This window comes from Emydura macquarii, unplaced genomic scaffold (assembly GCF_026122565.2).
Source record: "Emydura macquarii macquarii isolate MOO-44397 ecotype Brisbane River unplaced genomic scaffold, CSIRO-AGI_Emac_v2 contig_1363, whole genome shotgun sequence".
NCBI classification, from domain to species: Eukaryota; Metazoa; Chordata; order Testudines; family Chelidae; genus Emydura; species Emydura macquarii.
Window position 1 is genome coordinate 6643598 of NW_027131500.1, and position 19478 is coordinate 6663075.

General features: G+C 38.7%; 1 protein-coding gene across 5 annotated transcripts in view; it reads left to right on the forward strand.

Annotated features, from left to right (window-relative positions):
- ASB5 (ankyrin repeat and SOCS box containing 5) overlaps positions 1-19478 on the forward strand; it is a 42277-nt gene that overhangs the window by 19081 nt on the left and 3718 nt on the right. For 2 of the 5 annotated variants that reach the window (XM_067551697.1, XM_067551698.1), the window contains exons 2-6: positions 14013-14092; positions 15344-15451; positions 15913-16029; positions 16751-16901; positions 17025-17159. In XM_067551697.1, the coding sequence (XP_067407798.1) occupies positions 14013-14092; positions 15344-15451; positions 15913-16029; positions 16751-16901; positions 17025-17159 (591 nt within the window). Of the gene's footprint in view, positions 1-9372; positions 9967-14012; positions 14093-15343; positions 15452-15912; positions 16030-16750; positions 16902-17024; positions 17160-19478 lie in introns of those variants that run through there. The other 3 variants (XM_067551700.1, XM_067551701.1, XM_067551699.1) reach the window with 3 other exon arrangements.

The following is a 19478-nucleotide window of genomic DNA, read 5'->3' on the forward strand; positions in this document are numbered from 1 at the left end:
TGGAGTAGCTACAGGCACGTAGAATCATTACATTTAGCTGCAGTTTGTCTGTTCAGAGGTAACAATATGCTAATAAATACTAAAATTATAAGAAAAATTATGAAAAGAAAAAAATAGTAGGTAGAGGCATTTAAAATTACCTGGACATACACTGGGACATTTTGAGAAGGGGTATTTTAAACAATAAGCCTGAAGACGTGATGGAAATATCGTAGAACTTCTGTGTTAAATGATAGTTAAAGCGGGAATGAGAAAAATAATACACTTACCAGAGATAGCCTTGACTAACATACATCCCATTGGAGGCATAAAGGATGAAAGAGTATTTTTTTAAAATAGTAATCATACTCTAATTAGAATTAAAGTGAGACAAAAAAGAAAAACAAGGATATCAAAATTTAGCAGCATTGATTTTAGAAAAAAAATTAGCAAGTGTTTGATAAAACTGAATATGTTAAAACAAAGGAGATAAAGGACAGAAAGGGAAAATAGAAAGTATTGACAGTTAAGTTAATTTACACCTAGAGGAGGATGTCAATAGATACATTTGATGTAAAAAAATGAATTAAAATATAAAACACAGCTGTGATGTGGGACAAAGGATAAGAAGAATACTTAAAATAGAATTATGGTCATAACCTTCACTATTGTCGATACTGAGAATTAAGATATATTCAAGAATACAAGTAGCAGCTGCTATACTATACTTTCCCTAAAAACTAAAGAAAGCGTTGTAATTTCTTTAAGGGCAACAGTATAATAATAAGTAGTATTTACTAATAATATGCCCAATGGTGGTACATATGCAGAAACCTGGAAAAGGGAATTCAATGTTCCTGATAAATATTTTGGACCAACATATATAAACAATGAGAGTTCTATGGCACATTAAACACTAACAAATTTAATTTCAGCAGGCATAAGCTTTCGTGAGCCTCAGCTCACTTCCTCGGATGCAGTAGGTAGAAATGATACAGCAAATAGGTAACATATATAGGAGGCATCATATACATATACAAGTGCATAGAGAACAATGGGGTAGGTGGATAAAAGCCGGGTACTTGAGGCCTAATTACAACCATTGAGTAGGAGGTGAGAATGGGTGATCAAAGCAATTTACTTCTTGTAATGAGAGAGCTATTACAAATCCCTGTTTAATCCCAGTTTGAATGTGTCTAGTTTGCAGATAAATTTTAACTCAGCACACTGTCACAGTTCAGGGCAACTGCCTCTGTATTCCCTCTCTGTGGTTCAGCAAGGGCACCCATTCTAGGCTCCTCAGCCATCACTTCTCTGGGGTAGAGCTGGAAACCTGCGTCTCTCTTCCACCTGACTAGAGTATTTTCAGGTTGCACAGTCCTCTGACTATACTGTGATATCCCCCAGCAAGGCACACTGCCTGAATGGCCAGCATCTGCACTTTGCTTTCTCTTCAGAGACTAATAATGGTGTAATTCCCAACAGTTATAAATTACCACACAAGTCTTTCTTAAAGGTAAAAGCATTAAAGAGAAAACATTTAAAAACAATAAAGGAACCTACGTGCATGTGAATAACCTCTAGCTCCAAGAAGGGCTCTTGTTGGTGATTAGTCCTTCATACCCCACATAGGGATTTTTCCTGTGGTCACCAGTTCAGAGCAGCTTTCTCTCAGAACTACCTCCCCCATGAGTTAGGAAGTCCTTCCCTTATTCAGCTTGTGTCTTTGAAGAGACCATGAATAGGTATTCAGACAGACAATGGGTTTCTCTTCAAGATTCAGCTTCAAAAGGATGGCTCTGGGAATGAGTAATTTGCATTCCCTTCTTCCCAAGTATTTCCTAGGAACCCCCCTCAACTGGAAGTTCAGTTTTGTCTGCTCCATTGTTTTAAAACAGTTCTTTGAAGCACATAAAACTTCCCAGTGTTTACATTAGTCCTGTCTCTCCCTTAAAAGAAGTTACATCCCATCCCATGATAATACTTAAACATTTGCATTTTAATACAATGACCTGCTAAGATACTTTTGTGATGCTGACAGACCAGCTCAGGCCAAGCCATAGGCCAATTCACTAAAATGGTTCAGCAGATTAAGAATGAGGTTAGCGAAAATATATTGTTTTAAAAATCATCACAAAAATTTAGTTGCGATGTTCTAGTGCCCCCATGGCTAGGAGCTGGGACTTAAAGTTTGGCATGGGGGGTTGCAATCACTGTGAAAATTCACTCAAACTTGTCCAAGTTATAAGTCTTTGAAAAATTGCAGTTTGCACATGGTCAGTAGACACTAGTTATAGTTTGGCAGCTAAACATTCTGAAGATTCCATCTACACTGAGCATGATCCATCCCCTCACAGTTCCTATGAGGGACTGTGCATGAATCATAGAAGATTAGGGTTGGGAGGGACCTCAGGAGGTCATCTAGTCCAACTCCCTGCTCAAAGCAGGACCAACCCCAACTAAATCATCCCAGCCAGGGCTTTGTCAAGCCACACCTTAAAAACCTCTCAGGATGGAGATTCCACCACCTCCCTAGGTAACCCCTAGGGAGGCATCTACCATCCTCACAAAGTGAATGCTCCAGTTGGGATTACAGGGCGGAGCAGGACTTTCCCAGCAATTGCTGCTCCAGGCCACTGTAGAATGGGCACTGGGACTGAAATCAGGAACATTCCCTCTCATTACTCTCGTGCTGGTGCCCAGGCAGTGAGAAAGAGAAGGAAGATGCAACCACAGTGGAATTCATAGGGGTGAGGAATTGGATGGAAGGAGAGTTTGCAAGAGCCAGAGAGTGGATGGAAGCAGAGGAGGGGGAGGACAGGACAGGAGCCAGTGCAGTTGTTTGGGTAGGAGCAGAGATGGGGGGCGAGGACTGAGGCGGGGTGGTATATAGATGCAAAGGGGGAGAGAACCTGGATCCAGAGTATGTGGAGTATATAGGCACAGAAGGGGAGGGATTCAGAGTGGGAGTTGGATAGGAGCAAAGCAGCAAGGGGGCAGGAGCACAATGGGAGGATGGATAAGAGGAGAAGGAGACAGAGACCGATAGTGGCACTGGGGCAGAAAGGGTCTATAACCATGAGTACACACTGCCCTCCAAAACCTGAAATTGATCCTAGAAGTCTTCACTCTCAACATGTCTCTGCTATTAGCAGATAGTGGTGTTTCCCTTCCCCCTCTAATGACTGATCCACTTAGAGGATAACAGCCTGCTACTGCTACCATATTGCCAGCAGTGACTCGGTTAGCTTAAGGTCTGTACTGTGAATCTAAAGGTCCCGACCCTACTGATGACCCAAGTTGGGGGTCAACATGATTCCACAGGATGGGATTTTTTATTTTTTTCAGAGTTTTTAAAAATAGATTACAATTAAAAAAGAACACCATGTTAAAAGTGTGTTAAGGTTGCAAAGCCAAGCACTCAAAAGTTAGGAATACCAGAATTAAGGTTCCCTGAGTAACATTAATTTGACCCCTTTGTGCACATACGTTATACACATACAGTGTTTAATTACATGAACACATGCTATTTTTTTCCACAGGATGAAAAGTGCACTAGGAATTAATCAAGATTGTGTAGTGAATGAGACTGTTGTTTGTAGGACCCTTGCCTCATTTGTTGAAGAATTTGGAAGGTGTATAAAGAATGAGGAAGGGCATTGCAGGAAGATAAATGATGATTAAGGATGTTGAATGCCATCCTGGCAAATTGGATTCTATCCCTACCTCTGTCACAGAGTTCCTATGTAATGCGAGGGAAGTCACTTAAACCAGCATTTTCACAGCTGGCCAATAAGCGTGTGTTCCTCATTTTCTGGGTGCTTAATAAGATATACCTTGGTCCAGATTTGCAAAAGTGCTGAGCTTTCTCAACTGCTAATGTACTAAGTACTCTGAAAAAATCAGACCACAGCTATTAAAATTAGTGGACACTTTTGACAATTGGCCTTAATCTCTCTCTGCCTCAGTTCCCCACCTGTAAAATAGGAAAAATAATACCACCTACTCTCGCAGGGGTGTTAAATTAGTTAATGATTGTGAAGGACTTGGATATTATGTGGAGAGCACCATAGAAACACCCTGGAGAAAATAAATATTTCTGTATTCAGTGAAGGGTTTGGATGGTGTGTGTTAAATAAAACCTGGAGCCACACATCGAATGAAAAAAAAAAACCCTACCTATTCACTGAATAAGGCAGGGTTCTTGTGGAAAAAATAGCATGTGATGATGCGATTAAAAAGACTATCTCAATGCATATGCAAAGTAGAACATTTAGGTTGCACAGGCAATCTGGCATTTTCTAACTTTTGGTTGTTTGACTTTTCAACCTTACTATTTTTAACATAGATTTTGGATGTAATATTTACATAAAATTAGTAACTCAATCACTGATATATGCTGAAGATATTTTGGAGAAGGGTAATTTTGAATGTATGAGGTGCAATTGCAATAAAGTAAAAATTTGCAGGAAATTAATTCCAAAATGGAGTGTAAAATATTGGGCCAAATTCAACTAACAGTTACACCAATATGATTCCATTGATTTCTTTTGGACTACAGTAGTATACAAACTACTTCTGTTTGCTACAAATTGAAAAATGCAATATACCTTACCTTTTCCTAAGAGATAAAAGGAAAGAATAGCTGGTAATACCAGCTTTTTAACGTAATACCAGCTTTTGTTTGTTAATTATGTAGAAAGAAACGTTAAACTACATAATCCCAAATATTGTATACTGTTGGTCATCCTGTCTGGAGTGGTTTACAACCATGAGTGCCTACCTCAGGGCAGGCACCCTACATTGGTGGTATGTTCTATATTTAGATGTCACCAACTTAGTACCAAATGTGAACTCCCAATATACTACAATAGTCTTAGGATGGAGTCAGAGACAGTCCTCTTAGACACTCTAATCTATCATGCCACCAATGCAAGATGGACTATGTGATAAATGGTCACTTACACCAAAAATCACAACTATTCCTGGTTAATCCCAGTCCCAAGAAATCAGTCACTCATTCAGGTCATGTTGCATCCTAGACCTCACATCAAATACAAGTTGGTAGTTAATTCTATAGTAAATTAACAAAGGTTTTTAGTTAAGAAAAAAAAGTTATTGAGCACTTATAGCAGGTAAAATATATGTACAGGTGAGTCACGGTCTATAATTCCAAATGGTAGCAGAGATGTAGTAATCTGTCAGTTTCTCAAAAGTCTCTCAGGGCTATCCAGAGTAACTCTAGTGATCTTTGTCTTCTCGTTCAGTTATTCTGCCCTGTTAAAATCCAAACAGTCCAGAGATGAAGAATTTTCCTTTTATGTTCATACTTAGAGCTTCTACTCATAGAAAACAATCTGAAGGGTCACTACCTAGCTGGGCTCTTTCTTTGATTAGCAGAGAGAGAGGAGCACATTTAGAGTCTTTGATCATCACACACAATGATCACTTGCTTTCAAATGCACAAGAATTAGTACTTTGCTGTTAAAGTTCTTCATTTGCATTATACAAGACTTCTTTCTCATTTGATGGGTTGTTTAGTTACAGGGTATATACAATGTAAATCTTTACTATTACATTGTAACAGGATACAGATAAGTGAAAACAATGCATGTAACATCCCATTAGTTTTCATGAAGTTTAAACACCAAATACATTCTTATACATTTAACAATTACTTTGATCTATATTAATACACAAGTGAATTGGCCTGGCTTCCAGCAATGCATTTGTAAGTGTTCAGTGACACCTGGGGATTTGGCATGAGCTGGCATCTGGTCTGCCAGCATCACACTGTTATCCCATAGTAATACATTATATAGCTCACTTATACTTCTCTGTGCTCTTATACTGTACTATCTTCTATTGAAACTACAGGCACCACTTATATATTGATAGGATGGGATTTTTTAAAGTGCTCAGATTGGCCTAACTCTGTTCCCATTGAAGTAAATTGCCATAAACTTCATTGGGAGAAGGGTTAAGCCAATGCTGAGTACTTCTGAAAATCCCACCTTTCATGTTTTCTATTTCATTGAGACAAATATTCTTATTTTTAAAAATATATAAAATACTTGTTAGCATTAGGTTGTTGCACACTTCAAAGTTTCTGTAAGACAAGCTCATTGCATACACCAGAGGTCCCTGGCATCCCTCCCTTTCCCTGCCACAAGCTTCCAGTACTCCACCCTATTCTCCTCCTCTACTTCAAGGACCTCCTGCAATTCCACCCAATCCCCTCCCACCAGTTCTGTGTGCGCCCCCAAGTTACCCTTCCTCCCATAGCAGGATGCCTCGTTCTTCTCCACATGGCAGCAGTTCTGTGTGCATCCCTGTCCCTGTGCTCTCTGTTTCTCCTTCCATCCCATGGCAGGGGCTCTGTCTGCTCCTCATTCATGCCTCCCCCAAATCAGACTCCCCCAATTTCCCCTCACCAGGAATTTTGTATGTCTCCCCTTGTTGTGCTCCCCCTATACCGGGATCCCTTATTCTCCCCTCAGGCCAGGAACTCTGTCTACCCCTCTTTCCATTTCCCCCCATACCGGAGTACTCCTCTCTCTCCATACCAGAGTTGCTCAGTTTGCCCCCACCTGGAACTCTGTGTGCTCCCTATCCCTGTAATAGGGCCCCCCATTCTCCCTCCTACATTCCAGGAACTGTGTGCACACCCCCATTTTCCCTTTCCCTCCACCATTATTATTTGTCTGGGAGATGAGTCATTCAAGAGTGTCAGTGTGTAAACACGTTACACTCTAGTGAGAGGATGAGCAGATATGAGATGAGGTATTGTTATACAAGAAGGCATTGATGGCTGCCATCAACCAGTTGTTTTATCTACAGACAGCTGCAGAGATGAAGCTGCACTAAATAGATGGCAGGAGCTCCATATATCTCCCATGTCCCCCCATTCACTTTTCTGAATTTCCAGTATCAATTTGTTCTGCCCACTGATAGCTAGAATATGCCCTGAAATTTTGGAATTGATCAGATGTTGAATTACAGACAGAGAAATGCCATCAAGTTGAGTATATGATCTTGGAAGCTTGGTCAACAAACAATATATGAACTAGATTTCTTGACTGGTATTGTATCACTAGACCATGGGTAGATGTCTTACAGTTCAGTGTAGATGGATGTCAGGTAATAAGGGTAACAGGGAAACAGGAACAAATCATATAATGTAAATTGGATAATACTAGAAATGAACCAAAGCCAGAACCTTGAATTTTCATTTTTGGGTGAGGGGAGGTAGAGTCATATTCCTGGATCTGATCCGATCCCTATGTTTTTTGGTTCCAGTTTGGATACAAAAGCAGAAGGGGCTCTTTTCTCTCGTTCAGTTTTTGGATAGAGCTGATGTCTTGCAGGAACCAAATACTACTTTCTCCAAGTCCAAGTCCATCTTTAGATAAGATGGACTGCTTTTTAGATTGTAAGCTCTTTGGGGTAGGGATTGCTATTTACTATATTTGTACTGAACCTAGCACAATGGGCCTGTGACCTGACCAAGGCCTTTGGTAGTTACATCATTACAAATTATAATAATGGTAAAACAAAGTATTTTACATGGAAGATATTCTCTGTGACTTTCCTTTGCAGCTCTGTTTTCCCCTGTACTCTCTCAAGCCCAACAAATCCGCTGATTGCCCCACTATTTTTAAGGATTCCAGCTCGTGGAGTCCAGCAGATAAGAGTCCCTTTCTAATGAGCCCCAAGTACAAGATGTTTCATATCTTATGAGCTCTGATAACAGACTACAAGCTTTGAAATCAACCGAACCAAAACCCTGTACCCAAACATCCGTGAACTTTGGAGAAGTTCAGATCCAGACTTTGTAACTTCAGCCCATTTCTGTGATGGGATATTACATTCTCCAGGCTAGGTGTGACCTGTAAGGCATGGGCAAGAACCTGAGCAAGTTGCAAGCTGAATGTCTAATTCCAAAACACAGAAACTTGTTTTGTTTGGGTAAGGACATTTTATTTGGAGTGTCTGCATAGTCTACATCAGGATTCAGAGTAATCCATTGTATTGCCAGTATTAGGAAGGTCCACCAGCTAGTCGTGCAGAAGGAAGGATAGTGGTTCAGGTACAAATTGGAGGCCAGGAGACTTACATTCTGTTTTTTGGCTTTGACACATACCTCTGATTTGATTTTGGACAAACTAGTTAATATCTCTATGCCTATTTAAAAGTGGGTATAATAATGCAGGTTATTGTGAGTTTTGTGGTCAATGCTTGTAAAATGACTGAAATACTCTAATGGAAAGCACTAAGGGCCTATTCATGACCCAGGGTTGGTGCCACCTTATGTCCTGTGCAGGCTGTTCACACCAAAGTGGGGAGCAAAGCGTCAGTAAGGAGGCTACTGCTCCTCCCATTCATTGGGGCAGGCAGGGGTGAGGAACGGGAGGAGCCTTGCTGCCACTTACCCAGGGATTGTGGTAAATCCATGATCTAGCCCTACCATGTGAAATATTTTTACAAGGAATCCAACAAATATTTGGAAGAAAAATATAGGGTACAACTACTAAATCAAAAGTGATAATATTGGGCTTCTGATAGGTGACATTCCTGGCCTCCATACTAAACTTTTGCTGTGTTCATTAAAGCAGCGTTCGGTTTAATATGAGAACCCTGTATAAGAGAACCCGTAAACTGAATATAAAAGATACAAAAGATATCACATTTCAATAAACCATAAAACAAAATAATAGAATATATCGAATTGCAAAGACCGAAAGTGAGGGCCTGACACAAAGCCCGTTGAAGTCAATTGAAAGACTCCCATTGATTTCAGTGGGCTTTGGATCAGGCCTTAAATTAGAATAAGTAGTGATGATTTATTTCGTTGTGCTTCTGCCATTAGCTTTTGAATTGCTTCATAACTGCCACATTTTTTCCCCCATAAAACCAAAACCCAATTTTCCTCCAACTACCTTTTATTTACTAACATTTAGACCAAGATTGCTTGCTACAGCTGAATCCACTGAAACATACATTTATTTCTCTTTACATTTATTATTAGATTATAAATACTCCTGGGCAAAAGTGTGTCTTCTTGTGTGTCTAGATAGTGCCTAGCATATTGTGGGTATTACCTGATTGCAAATAATCATCATAATAATTTTACAATCATGCCACAATGGTTGGCTGTTTCTTTTCAAACTTTGGTATGTGAAACAGAAAATGTTAAAATCAGTTTCCTTAAAAAGTCAACCCGCTTTGTTCTTTCAAAGTTAGAAAAGTAATACTAAATGTAGATCAAAATCCAGTTTAGCACCATAATAATTAAGAACCTCTATCAGTCAGTAATGAGCTGCAAGAAGATAGCCAGAAGAAAAAAAAAAAAAATCCTGTTCTACTTACTGAGGAGAGCAAGATTTGACTTAAGCTCACAAACTGGCAGCAATTTTCATGTTTGCTTTTAAAAGTATGACTGCAATACAATAAAACAGCCTATGTGATCACGGTCTTTATCTTCACTCACTAGGCTATATATTGATAATGATTTGAGTGGATACCCCTACAATAATTTATTATTCACCAATTCGTCTCATTTTGCAAGGTGAAAATAGGACAATTAAGGCTTGAACCTACAGGCCTTATTGAGGCAAAGTTCCCATTGATTGCATTTGGAATTTCATTTGTGTAGAGGATGCAGGATCAAGCCCAATAGAAAGCAATTAATATTCACAATATGTTAACATTTTATGTACTTATATTAAAGGGAAGTTGCTGCTTTTTAATAAGAAAAAAAGTTGGTGGCCACATAAGGTCATGCTTTCAGAATTGTGTTTACTCCAGAGGTTTTAGCGGTGAAAGTTCATATTACAAGGTGCTGCTGATCTCCTTCCAAACATGGCTGAGGTGTATTAAGAATAGGCCCCAGCTAGTGGAGACAGATTTTTATTTTCACTGTGAAAGAAATGAGTAGAATTTATAATTGCAATTGGCTGGAAGTGCCATGGGGAGATGGAGATTTAGGTACTGTATGAAATTTTTAAATAATTCTTTGTTCTTGACTGTTAATAATATGAATTCTTTTTTACCCTATCTCTCTCATGTTTACAGAACAGTGTAGGCTGCCGTCCCTGGTAAATTATATACCAGATGGCTTGGAACTAGTGCTGTTTCTAAATATAGTGAGAGGTAGTTTGTGTTTAGCATTAAAGAGACCACAGCAGTAGAGACCTGATAGATTAACAGTTTTTTAATAGGATCTATTTGCTAATATTGCTCTAAGACAGCATTATGAATTAGTACCTTTATTCATGTTCTTAACACTTTCTAGATAACAGAAATAGCAAAACTGGAAATCAGCAGAAAGCAATGAGTGAAATAAGTTAGAATGTTGCTTTTTAAAGACATCTTTGATCTTTTATTTGGAAGACACCATTTTGCTGGGCTGATAGTGATTTGGAGTCTGATCCTGTCCCCATTGTACTTAAAGACAAAACGCCTATTGAGTTCAATGGGAGCAGAAGCAGGTCCTTGGAGAGTGGAAGAATTTTTTTAAACTTAATTTGCAAAGAATATTTCTGCAGTAACTTTAATATCTGTACACTGTTTGTAATGGAGGCCATCACATAACTAAGCATTCACTATATAATGAGTTTAGCAGAAGCCACCAGCTGCTGGATTTCACCGTTCTTGTGGGCAGCAACCGAGGGAGGGTCTAGGTGCAAAATAGAACTTGGAATGTGATCTAGTATCATTTGGTTCTCACATGTCATTGAAGTAATGACATTAGCAGGCATTCTCCTGACCAATCCAAGAGGGCAAATGTGAAGGAGGAAGGTGAGGGAAGCAAAGGTGGGGATAAACATGGATTGCCGAAAGAGATTTTGCCTGCATATCCATATTCTGTTTTGTGTCCAGCTGTAAATCTAAAATGTCCATAGCACCAGCAATCAATCAGAAATCTATTAGAAGATTTTTAATGTTTCTATGCTTTGTATAATGTACAGTTTTGTCTGATTTTTTATACAGTACTGCAGTACTTCATTCTTTCATCTTAATTTGGCAATGGAATAGGCCACCAAAAGAGGGTAGAGAATTTTCTTCAGTGGAGATATAAGGCCAGACTTTTGAAAGCAGCCTCTAAATGCAGGCTTCTGATTTTTGCACAATCATGTGCAGCCACAAGGAGAGACCTTTTACTTACTACCTGATTTGTATGTGTAACTGTTGTTTGAGATCTTGACTCACTTTAGTGCTGGTTATTATTCTACAAAAGATAAAGAAAAATGTTGGCCAAGATTTTCAAAAATGATGGTGATTTTGTATACCTTATTTTAAATACCTTACGAAGTCTTCAGTTTCAGGGGGCAGGCACTTTCTGAAAATCGGGACTCTTCAAGTTGTCTCCAGTTGGTTACTGAAAAATTAAAGCACCTAAAATCCCTAGTCATCTTTTTTTAACTCTTGGCTATTGTCACTAAAAATAAGAATTGCAAAATGTGTTTAACCTTAAATTAAATAATAGAGAGGATATGTATCACCAATTATAGCAAATCATTCAAAATGAATAACAAAGATTCTATTGACCTAGCTACTACCTCTCAGGGAGGTGAATTACACCTATCCCGACAGAAGAATCCTTCCCGTTGGCGTAGGTAGTGTCTACACTGAAGTGCTACAGAGGTGCAGCTGTGCCAGTATAGCATTCATTGTCAGTGAAGACAAGCACTAATTAATTTTGTTATATGCACATTTTGCTATATCTCTGCTCACGCCTCTTTCCAGATAATTAATAAATAAATTAAACACCAATTCTAGAACAGAATCTTGAGGCACACCCCGGCTGATGTGTGCCATGATGAAAGTTGACAATTTATTTCTACTTTTTGTTTTGTGTCTCTTAGCCAGTTCTTGATCCATGGTAATGCATTTCCTCTCACCCTATGACTACACTGTTTCTTAGTAGCCTCTTGTGAGGGACCTTGTCAAAGGTCATTTGAAAGCTTAAATAAAGTATATCAACTACCGTAGTTCACTTTTATCCACTACTTTATTGATACATTCCTAACAGAATGGTAGGGCACAATTTTCCTTTGCAGAAACTGTTAAATAGTTACAAAAAAAGGAATATGGGCAGTTAATTTGTAGAAGTTTCCCATTTTAAGACAGACAACATTAACTATTCAGCCTGATTAAAAGTATGTCTGAAATATATCTGATGCTGTACAGTAATATTACAAAACCTTGTGTCTAGAATCTCTTGTTCTCCTTTCCCATACAATTAACCCCAATAACAATTCTATCCCTCAGAATCAAAATGATCAGAGGGAGAATGGGAGGAGGGAAAAGGGTAATGGAGGAGAGGGAACTCTACTTCCTGTAGGCTGTAAACTTTATATGGTTTCAACACTGTATAACAATAACCAAAAAAATCCATAGCAGTTCCAGGGGTTGAATTGAAGTTCCACTGCAATTCACACTGATTGCAATACTTTCTGGGTAGTCATAGCATCTGCTCAATGCAATTAGTGAAGGGATTGCTATTAAATGACAATGGCATGGTAGTCTCGCTGACCCCATGTGCTGAGCATACTGCTTTTGTAGTATTCCAACATCATTCAGCCTAACAGTAAGAAAATGGGACTGAGAATCAACCTAAATATCCTGCAAGATGCTGCAGAGTAAAGACCAAATCCTAAATCCGGCACCTAACCCAGACAATTTGGCAGAAAAGCTTCAATGCCCATGTTGTAAGTGTCTGCAATGTTGCTGCAGGCCAGTAGATACATGAGCATTCTGCAGCTTCACTAAGCTGATGCCCTCTCATAGAAGTGAGCAGTAGGGGATCCACAAAAAAGCGTAGAAGCATTTCTACAGAGCCCCTCAAATCTTGCCTCCCTCCACTAATGAAACAGAACTGAACCAGTTCAGCTGTCAGGGCCCTCCATGGCTGCGGAAGTTAACGTTGGATTTGCCCCTAAATCAGTGGTCTACCTTTCTTCAATAAGAATATAAGCATCATTTTCATAAAACCCTCAAACTGTGCATCATCTCCAAGTTATACATAAAAAAAGGTAAAATGGGTTCTCAATTACTCCTTCCCACTTACAAACCAAAGGGCAAATCCCTTTCTCTTCAGCCACATGGGGCCTAAGGTACAGTGGAAGTAGTGCACTTGTGCTGGATGAGGAAAACAAGCAGTTTTGAGAGCCTGTGCCGAGGATTCTTGTCACCTGTCTACTGGAGAGTCCAGCTGTATGGGGTTCCCTGCAAAAGCAGATGCAATATAATTGAACCTGTAGAACAGGGTCACAAGAGCACTGGGTACACCCTGGGCTTCAGTAGAAGACACAGGGTGCCTGGTGAAGCAGCTAGGATTTTCTTTCCAAGACCTGTAAAGTATCTTTGCATCAAGAAGCACAACTACATGGAGTTGGCTCTGAGGGAAGGATTTAGCCCTAAAAATCTGTTCATACCATGGAAACTCTCTGTGGGGGATTTAAATGTGAATGTCATGGGGTGGTAATGGGGAATTTGGAGACTGCAAATTGGTCTTATCAACCATAGACATTTTAATGTTAATTTTTATGTTTTAGAACAGCTTTTTGGCTTTTTTCAGAAATGTTTTGAAGGTGTGTGTGATCCCCATTTTTGCTTGAAATATTTCAATCCAATATGTCTGTATGTTGAAGCTGGTAGATTTTGATATGCCTACTACACCACCACGTAGTATATGTTTTGTAGACAACATAAAAGACCCTGGTAGACAAATATTGCTGGAGATGTTAAAATGCATCAATAACAAATATCATGTAGTAGTAGAAGCTCTTTCTCCTACATACTGCAGAATTACTTAATGCAGATGTTTAAAATTAGCGATGTAGCCTGTCTGCTCTTTTTAGTGTCCAGGAAAGAATATGTTTATTTAAGATACTTAGTCGAAAAAGAGAATAATTAATTTAATAGAATCTTTGACTTTATTTTTTGCATAACCACTTCTGCATTGTTCTATACATTCTAAGATCAATCTAATTGCTGTAATATTTTCAATAAATAATATTATTTTGTAGGTTCTTGGGCAGATCGTTCACCGCTGCATGAGGCAGCCAGTCAAGGACGTCTCCTTTCTCTAAAAACTTTACTGTCACAGGTAAATGCCCAGGTGGTGTTCTCCTTTTTTTAATCTTACATTATGCCAATCTAGTACAAGGTGAATTTAGCATGCTCATTTTGTTACTCTCTCCAAGTGAATGAGGCAGAAGTATTTTCATTTGGGAGCTTTTGATGTTGTGAAATTTAAAGACACCTCAAGATATTTTCCCACTGGTTTTTAAAGCATTTTCTAAAATGTATTTGTTGTGAAGCTTTGGTTGATTAAACCTGTGAAAACCGTTTCCTTGCAAAAGTTGAAAAGTTCCAGAGGGGTAGCCGTGTTAGTCTGTATATAGCAAAAACGACGAGAGTCCTGTGGCACTTTAAAGACTAACAAATTTAATTTCTGCAGGCATAAGCTTTTGTGGGCTGCAACCCACTTTGTCAGATGCAAGAAACAGAAATCACATAGGGGGTATATATATACATCCAAGGGTAAGGAACAACAATGGGGAGGGTAGGTGTTAGCAAAGTCCATTCAGTTAGACTAGATGAGGCCTATTCACAACAATTGATTAGAAGGTGAGAATGTGTGAACAGTGACAATTACTTCTTGTAATGAGAGAACCATTCCAAGTCCCTATTCAGATCCAGTTTGATTTTGTCAAGTTTGCATACGAGTTCTAGCTCTGCAGTTTCTCAATGAAGTCTGTTTTTGAAGTTTTTTTTGTAGAATTATGGCAACTTTCAAGTCAGCTGCAGAGTGTCCTGGGAGATTGAAGTGCTCTCCGACTGGTTTATGGATGTTACCATTTTTTGTCTGATTTGTGTCCATTTATTCTTTTGCGTAGTAACTGTCCAGTTTGGCCAATGTACATGGCAGAGGGGCATTGCTGGCACATGATGGCATATATTACATTAGTAGATGTGCAGGTGAATGGGCTCCTATGGTGTGGCTGATGTGGTTAGGACCTTTTGCTTTTATCAAAATGCCTGTAAATTGAAAGAAAAAATTATCTTCAGTAATGTTGAAACAAAACACTTTGTTTTAACATTACTGAAATGAAACATTTTTTAGTCAAAACTCAAATTACTTTTTGATTTACCAAAAATTTTCAAAAAAATGTCCTTTTTGGGTCAATCTGAAACAAGATTTTTTATTATTATTTTTTTAAATTACCAGCGAACTGAAAAATCCATTGTTCACTCAGCTCTAATAAACTGTGGTTTTTACAACTAACAATGTAAGAGATTTAACAGCTTTGAATAGCTTTAGTCTTACCTTTACGTGTGGTTCTGATCTTGTTAGGGTTACAATGTGGATACTCTGACAATTGACCAAGTCACTCCACTGCATGAAGCCTGCCTGGGAGATCATGTAGGGTGTGCAAGAATCCTTCTTGAAGCAGGGGCAAATGTAAGTATCTCTTTCATATGTAAAGTACTGCACTGATCTTGTCTGACTGGATGGGATCTATTCCTTGATTTTTTCATCCAGTGCTCTCTACATTCTCCCTGCTCCACAGTATATTGGTTTCCTTTGTTAACAACAGTAGGTTTGCCTTTTATGATTTTTTAAAAGTAATAATTAGTTCATTTTAAAAGTCTTTGCTGAAAGACAGCAAAGAAGAATGATGGGACAAAGTTGCATAATGGAGGATAGAGAAGGTGACAGAAGTAGAGGGGAGAGGGAAAAGATCACAAAAAATGTGTGGGTATGTTTAGAGACCACACAGAATGTGGGCAGAAGGGAGAACAGAAAATAGATTAGAAAAAGGAGAAAAATGGGAGAAAGTAAGAGTGAAAGTGGGCATAAAATTGAGGAACTGTTGCCAATGTAAGCATTGTAAATTGAATGTACATTTATTATTTCTTCAGAATCTACAAATTTATTATTTCTACAGCACCAAAACTGAAAAAAAAGACATGTTTCCAGTGCCAGAGAGCTTATATTCTAAATATGAGACAAGATACAACAAGGGAGAACAACCAACAGTAAGGGAAACAGGGAAAAGGGAGCACAAGATTTACAAATAAAAGCGTATAAAATTACAGTATTTAGGTATGCTTCTGCATTTCTCGATGGAACCATGCTATCTCTACACAAACAAGTATACAGTAGTAAAATTTTCAGAGAAATTCCCTTTACTTAAAATGGGGACTAACACTAAACCCATGAGGAACATTTTAAAGAGAGTCCACTGTACTTAAATATTTTAAAAGATACTTACCAATTTCATTATTTTAAATAGAGTTTTTTGGGGGTGGAGTAGAAAAATAGTTCTTCATGGTTATAGGTTAATTTTAGAGCTTTGGAGCACCAAGGAAGAACCATATGATGATAGAGATAGGAGAGTGCTTATGGAATTTTCCCTAATGAAAAGAAAACTTTACAACTTCTAAGTCAATGAGAACTGCTGAGCACTCAGCACTTTTGAAAATCAAGTCACTTATTTAGATTTAGTAATCCAGGTCAGTTATGTTTTCTTGGATATAATTTAACATGCATAATGGTATCCTTATTTCAACAGATAACAAGGGGTGGGGTGGGAAGATGAGAACTGTACAGAAATTAAGTGCAGTAAAACAATGTCACGGTAACAGTGTATTTGTTGATGCATCAAGCATATATCAACTATACCTTGTTTTAAAACACTTTCAGTTAAGAATGCATTCCTTACTTCATTCCCATCTTAGACATACTTTTCAATTCTAGGTAAATGCTACAACAATTGATGGAGTGACCCCTTTATTTAATGCATGTTCAAGAGGTAGTGCGTCTTGTGCAGAGCTTTTGTTGGAGTATGGTGCCAAAGCTCAGTGGGAGTCATGTCTCCCTTCACCGACTCATGAAGCAGCCAGTAGAGGTAAGAAACTAGCTTCTGAGCATACGTAGAACAGTTGAAAAATTACATTACATAGTGTTAAGGTTTCATAAATGGAACATCTAACTGAGGAGGCAAGCAAACTATGTCATACTCTATTGGCAGGTCACAGTGAATGTCTGGAAGTGCTGATCTCCTGGGGGATAGATGTTGATCAAGACATTCCTCATCTGGGAACACCTCTATATGTAGCTTGTGTTTCACAGCAGATCCATTGCATTCGAAAACTCCTGTATGCAGGTATAAGTTTATTTACCTAAAATATTAATGTATTCTTATACTATCTATTTTTATGGTAAGATGTACTCAACCAAACAAAACTAGGCTTCTTGTTGTGGGACTCTAATTTTAACTTTATGCTCTGAGGAATTTTTTTTTCAAAAGAATTTGTTAGGGGAAACCTTTTGGTTGTTGGTGCACACAATATGTGGGGTGAGAGAAAGAAAACATCCACTCTGAGTGGTCAGGTCTCAAGCATTTTCAACACCACTGGCTACGTCCTTCTTTTCACTCTCTGTAGTAAAAATGAAGGTAGGAAAGTTAAATAGCTCCCAAATTAGCTTGGATAAAAGAAATCCCCATCACTTTAGGTTTTTAAGAACAGGTTAGACAAACATCTGTCAGGGATGGACTAAGTATACTTGGTCCAGAGCAGGGGGCTGGACTAGACAATCAGTCAATGTCTCTTTGGGCCCTACATTTCTATGATTCTATGACAGTTTAAAATGGATATAAAGCCATAAGCTACCACTGCCCTTTCAGCAATGTTTTATCAGCAGTTTGCCTCTCTTTTTATCCTTAAAAGGGCCACTTCTCTACACCAGTACATCTGCCTATAAAGCACAGAGACTGAGCTAGAGAGGGAAGAGGAGAGTTAAAAGGAACTGGTTCTAAAACTCATATAATATTTTTAAACCATTTAAATATAAGGGGCTGGAGGTCACCTGTCTCCCACTCCATCCCATTTCATTCATCCTCCCTTCCACACAGAATTTGCATAACTAATGGGATTATTTACTAGTCCCTCAAATGATGAGGTTCCAGTCCTTCATTCACTGAGGGTTGGTACACAGCTGTGACATCTCCAACTGACCCAGCTGGCCTATCAGAACATCACTTTGGACAGTCAGGGCCAAAGTGGCTGGTATGCTTTGGCTGCTTTGCCAGAATAAGTCTAGGGATTTTTTTCTGAGTAGTTACAGCTAATTTAGACCCCAGAGTGAGTAGTAAAATTATTCCTTCTGAAGTTAATTTCTTTGCATGATAGGTATCTTACAAATACTATGATAGCTAGGTTATCACAGATGTGGTATGAACTCCATGTTTTGTTATTTGGGATTTTGGTTAATATGCATAAATGGAGCCGCTATTCAGTCCTTACTGCACAGAAGGAGGAGTATCATTAACAGGTTTACTGAAACTGTCAGTGTAAGTGGTAGGCACCTGTACTTTGTGTCAAAGTTTTTAATCAGTTTGAGAGAATGTACCACACTTTTCAAAACAAATGGACATGAGAGAACAGGCTGGATAGGAAAAATATGCCTGTTGAAAGGAATATTGTCAAGCTGTAACATTAGAATGATGGATCATTCATTCCAGATCTAACTGGAAGGCATGTGACATTAATTCACTTGAGTGAAATCATTCTGAAAAAAATGAAATTTTAAACAGCTGGCTCACCTGCACAGAATCAGTGGAGAAGGGACTGTGTTAACTTGAAATTGTTTGATATGAGTTGTTGTTATAGGATAAGTGTTGTTAAGTGAAATTGTATGATGGCGTAGATTGTTGGACAAAGACCCAATGAACATATGCCACTGGGTACACAGAGACAGAGGCTTGGACTCCTGGACAGAAACTCCACCCAGACTGCTTGTTTGGAACTTTGGGTTGTTTGAATTGGAAGGGTTGGGGGCTGGCTCCTGAGGAGAGAGGGAGCAGGATCACAGAAGGGGTCAAAAAGCTAGACTGTGATCAGGAATGGAAGCACTGCCTGGCTTTTGTAAGATTAGGCTTCTCTGGGGGGAGTAAAAGGTAGAAGGGTTACTATTGTTAGGTTTATGTTACATTTAATCTAGTTAAATAGCTTTGTAGTTTTTCACACCCAGAAGTGGGAGGCATAATCAATTTGTGGGTTTTGAAGAGATCTGCAGGGCCCTTGAAACAGAATTTAAAAAGTAGCCAGGATCAGTTGATAATCACAAGTGTCTTGAGAGGAAGCTAGGAGGGGATAAATAGCTGTACTAGTGATCCAGAGACTCAAGTGTTGAACAAGGTGAGTGCCCAGGAAGGGGCAGGTCGTGACAGGCCCCATAGAATCAGGAAGACCGCTTTATTAATAGTCAAGATCGGAGTCTTTCCTGCTAGTGCAATGGGAGGCTATCAGATCAAATCCAGTTTCTCTTGGGTCAATTGGATTTAGTAAAGTTTGGTGGATAAGATGTGAGTTGGTTTCATTATGTAATTTACAGGCTTCTACATATATAGAAGAGCATAGAATCATTATGGCATGAATGAAGACTAAGGATAATAATAAGAAAAATATACAAATCTGATGTT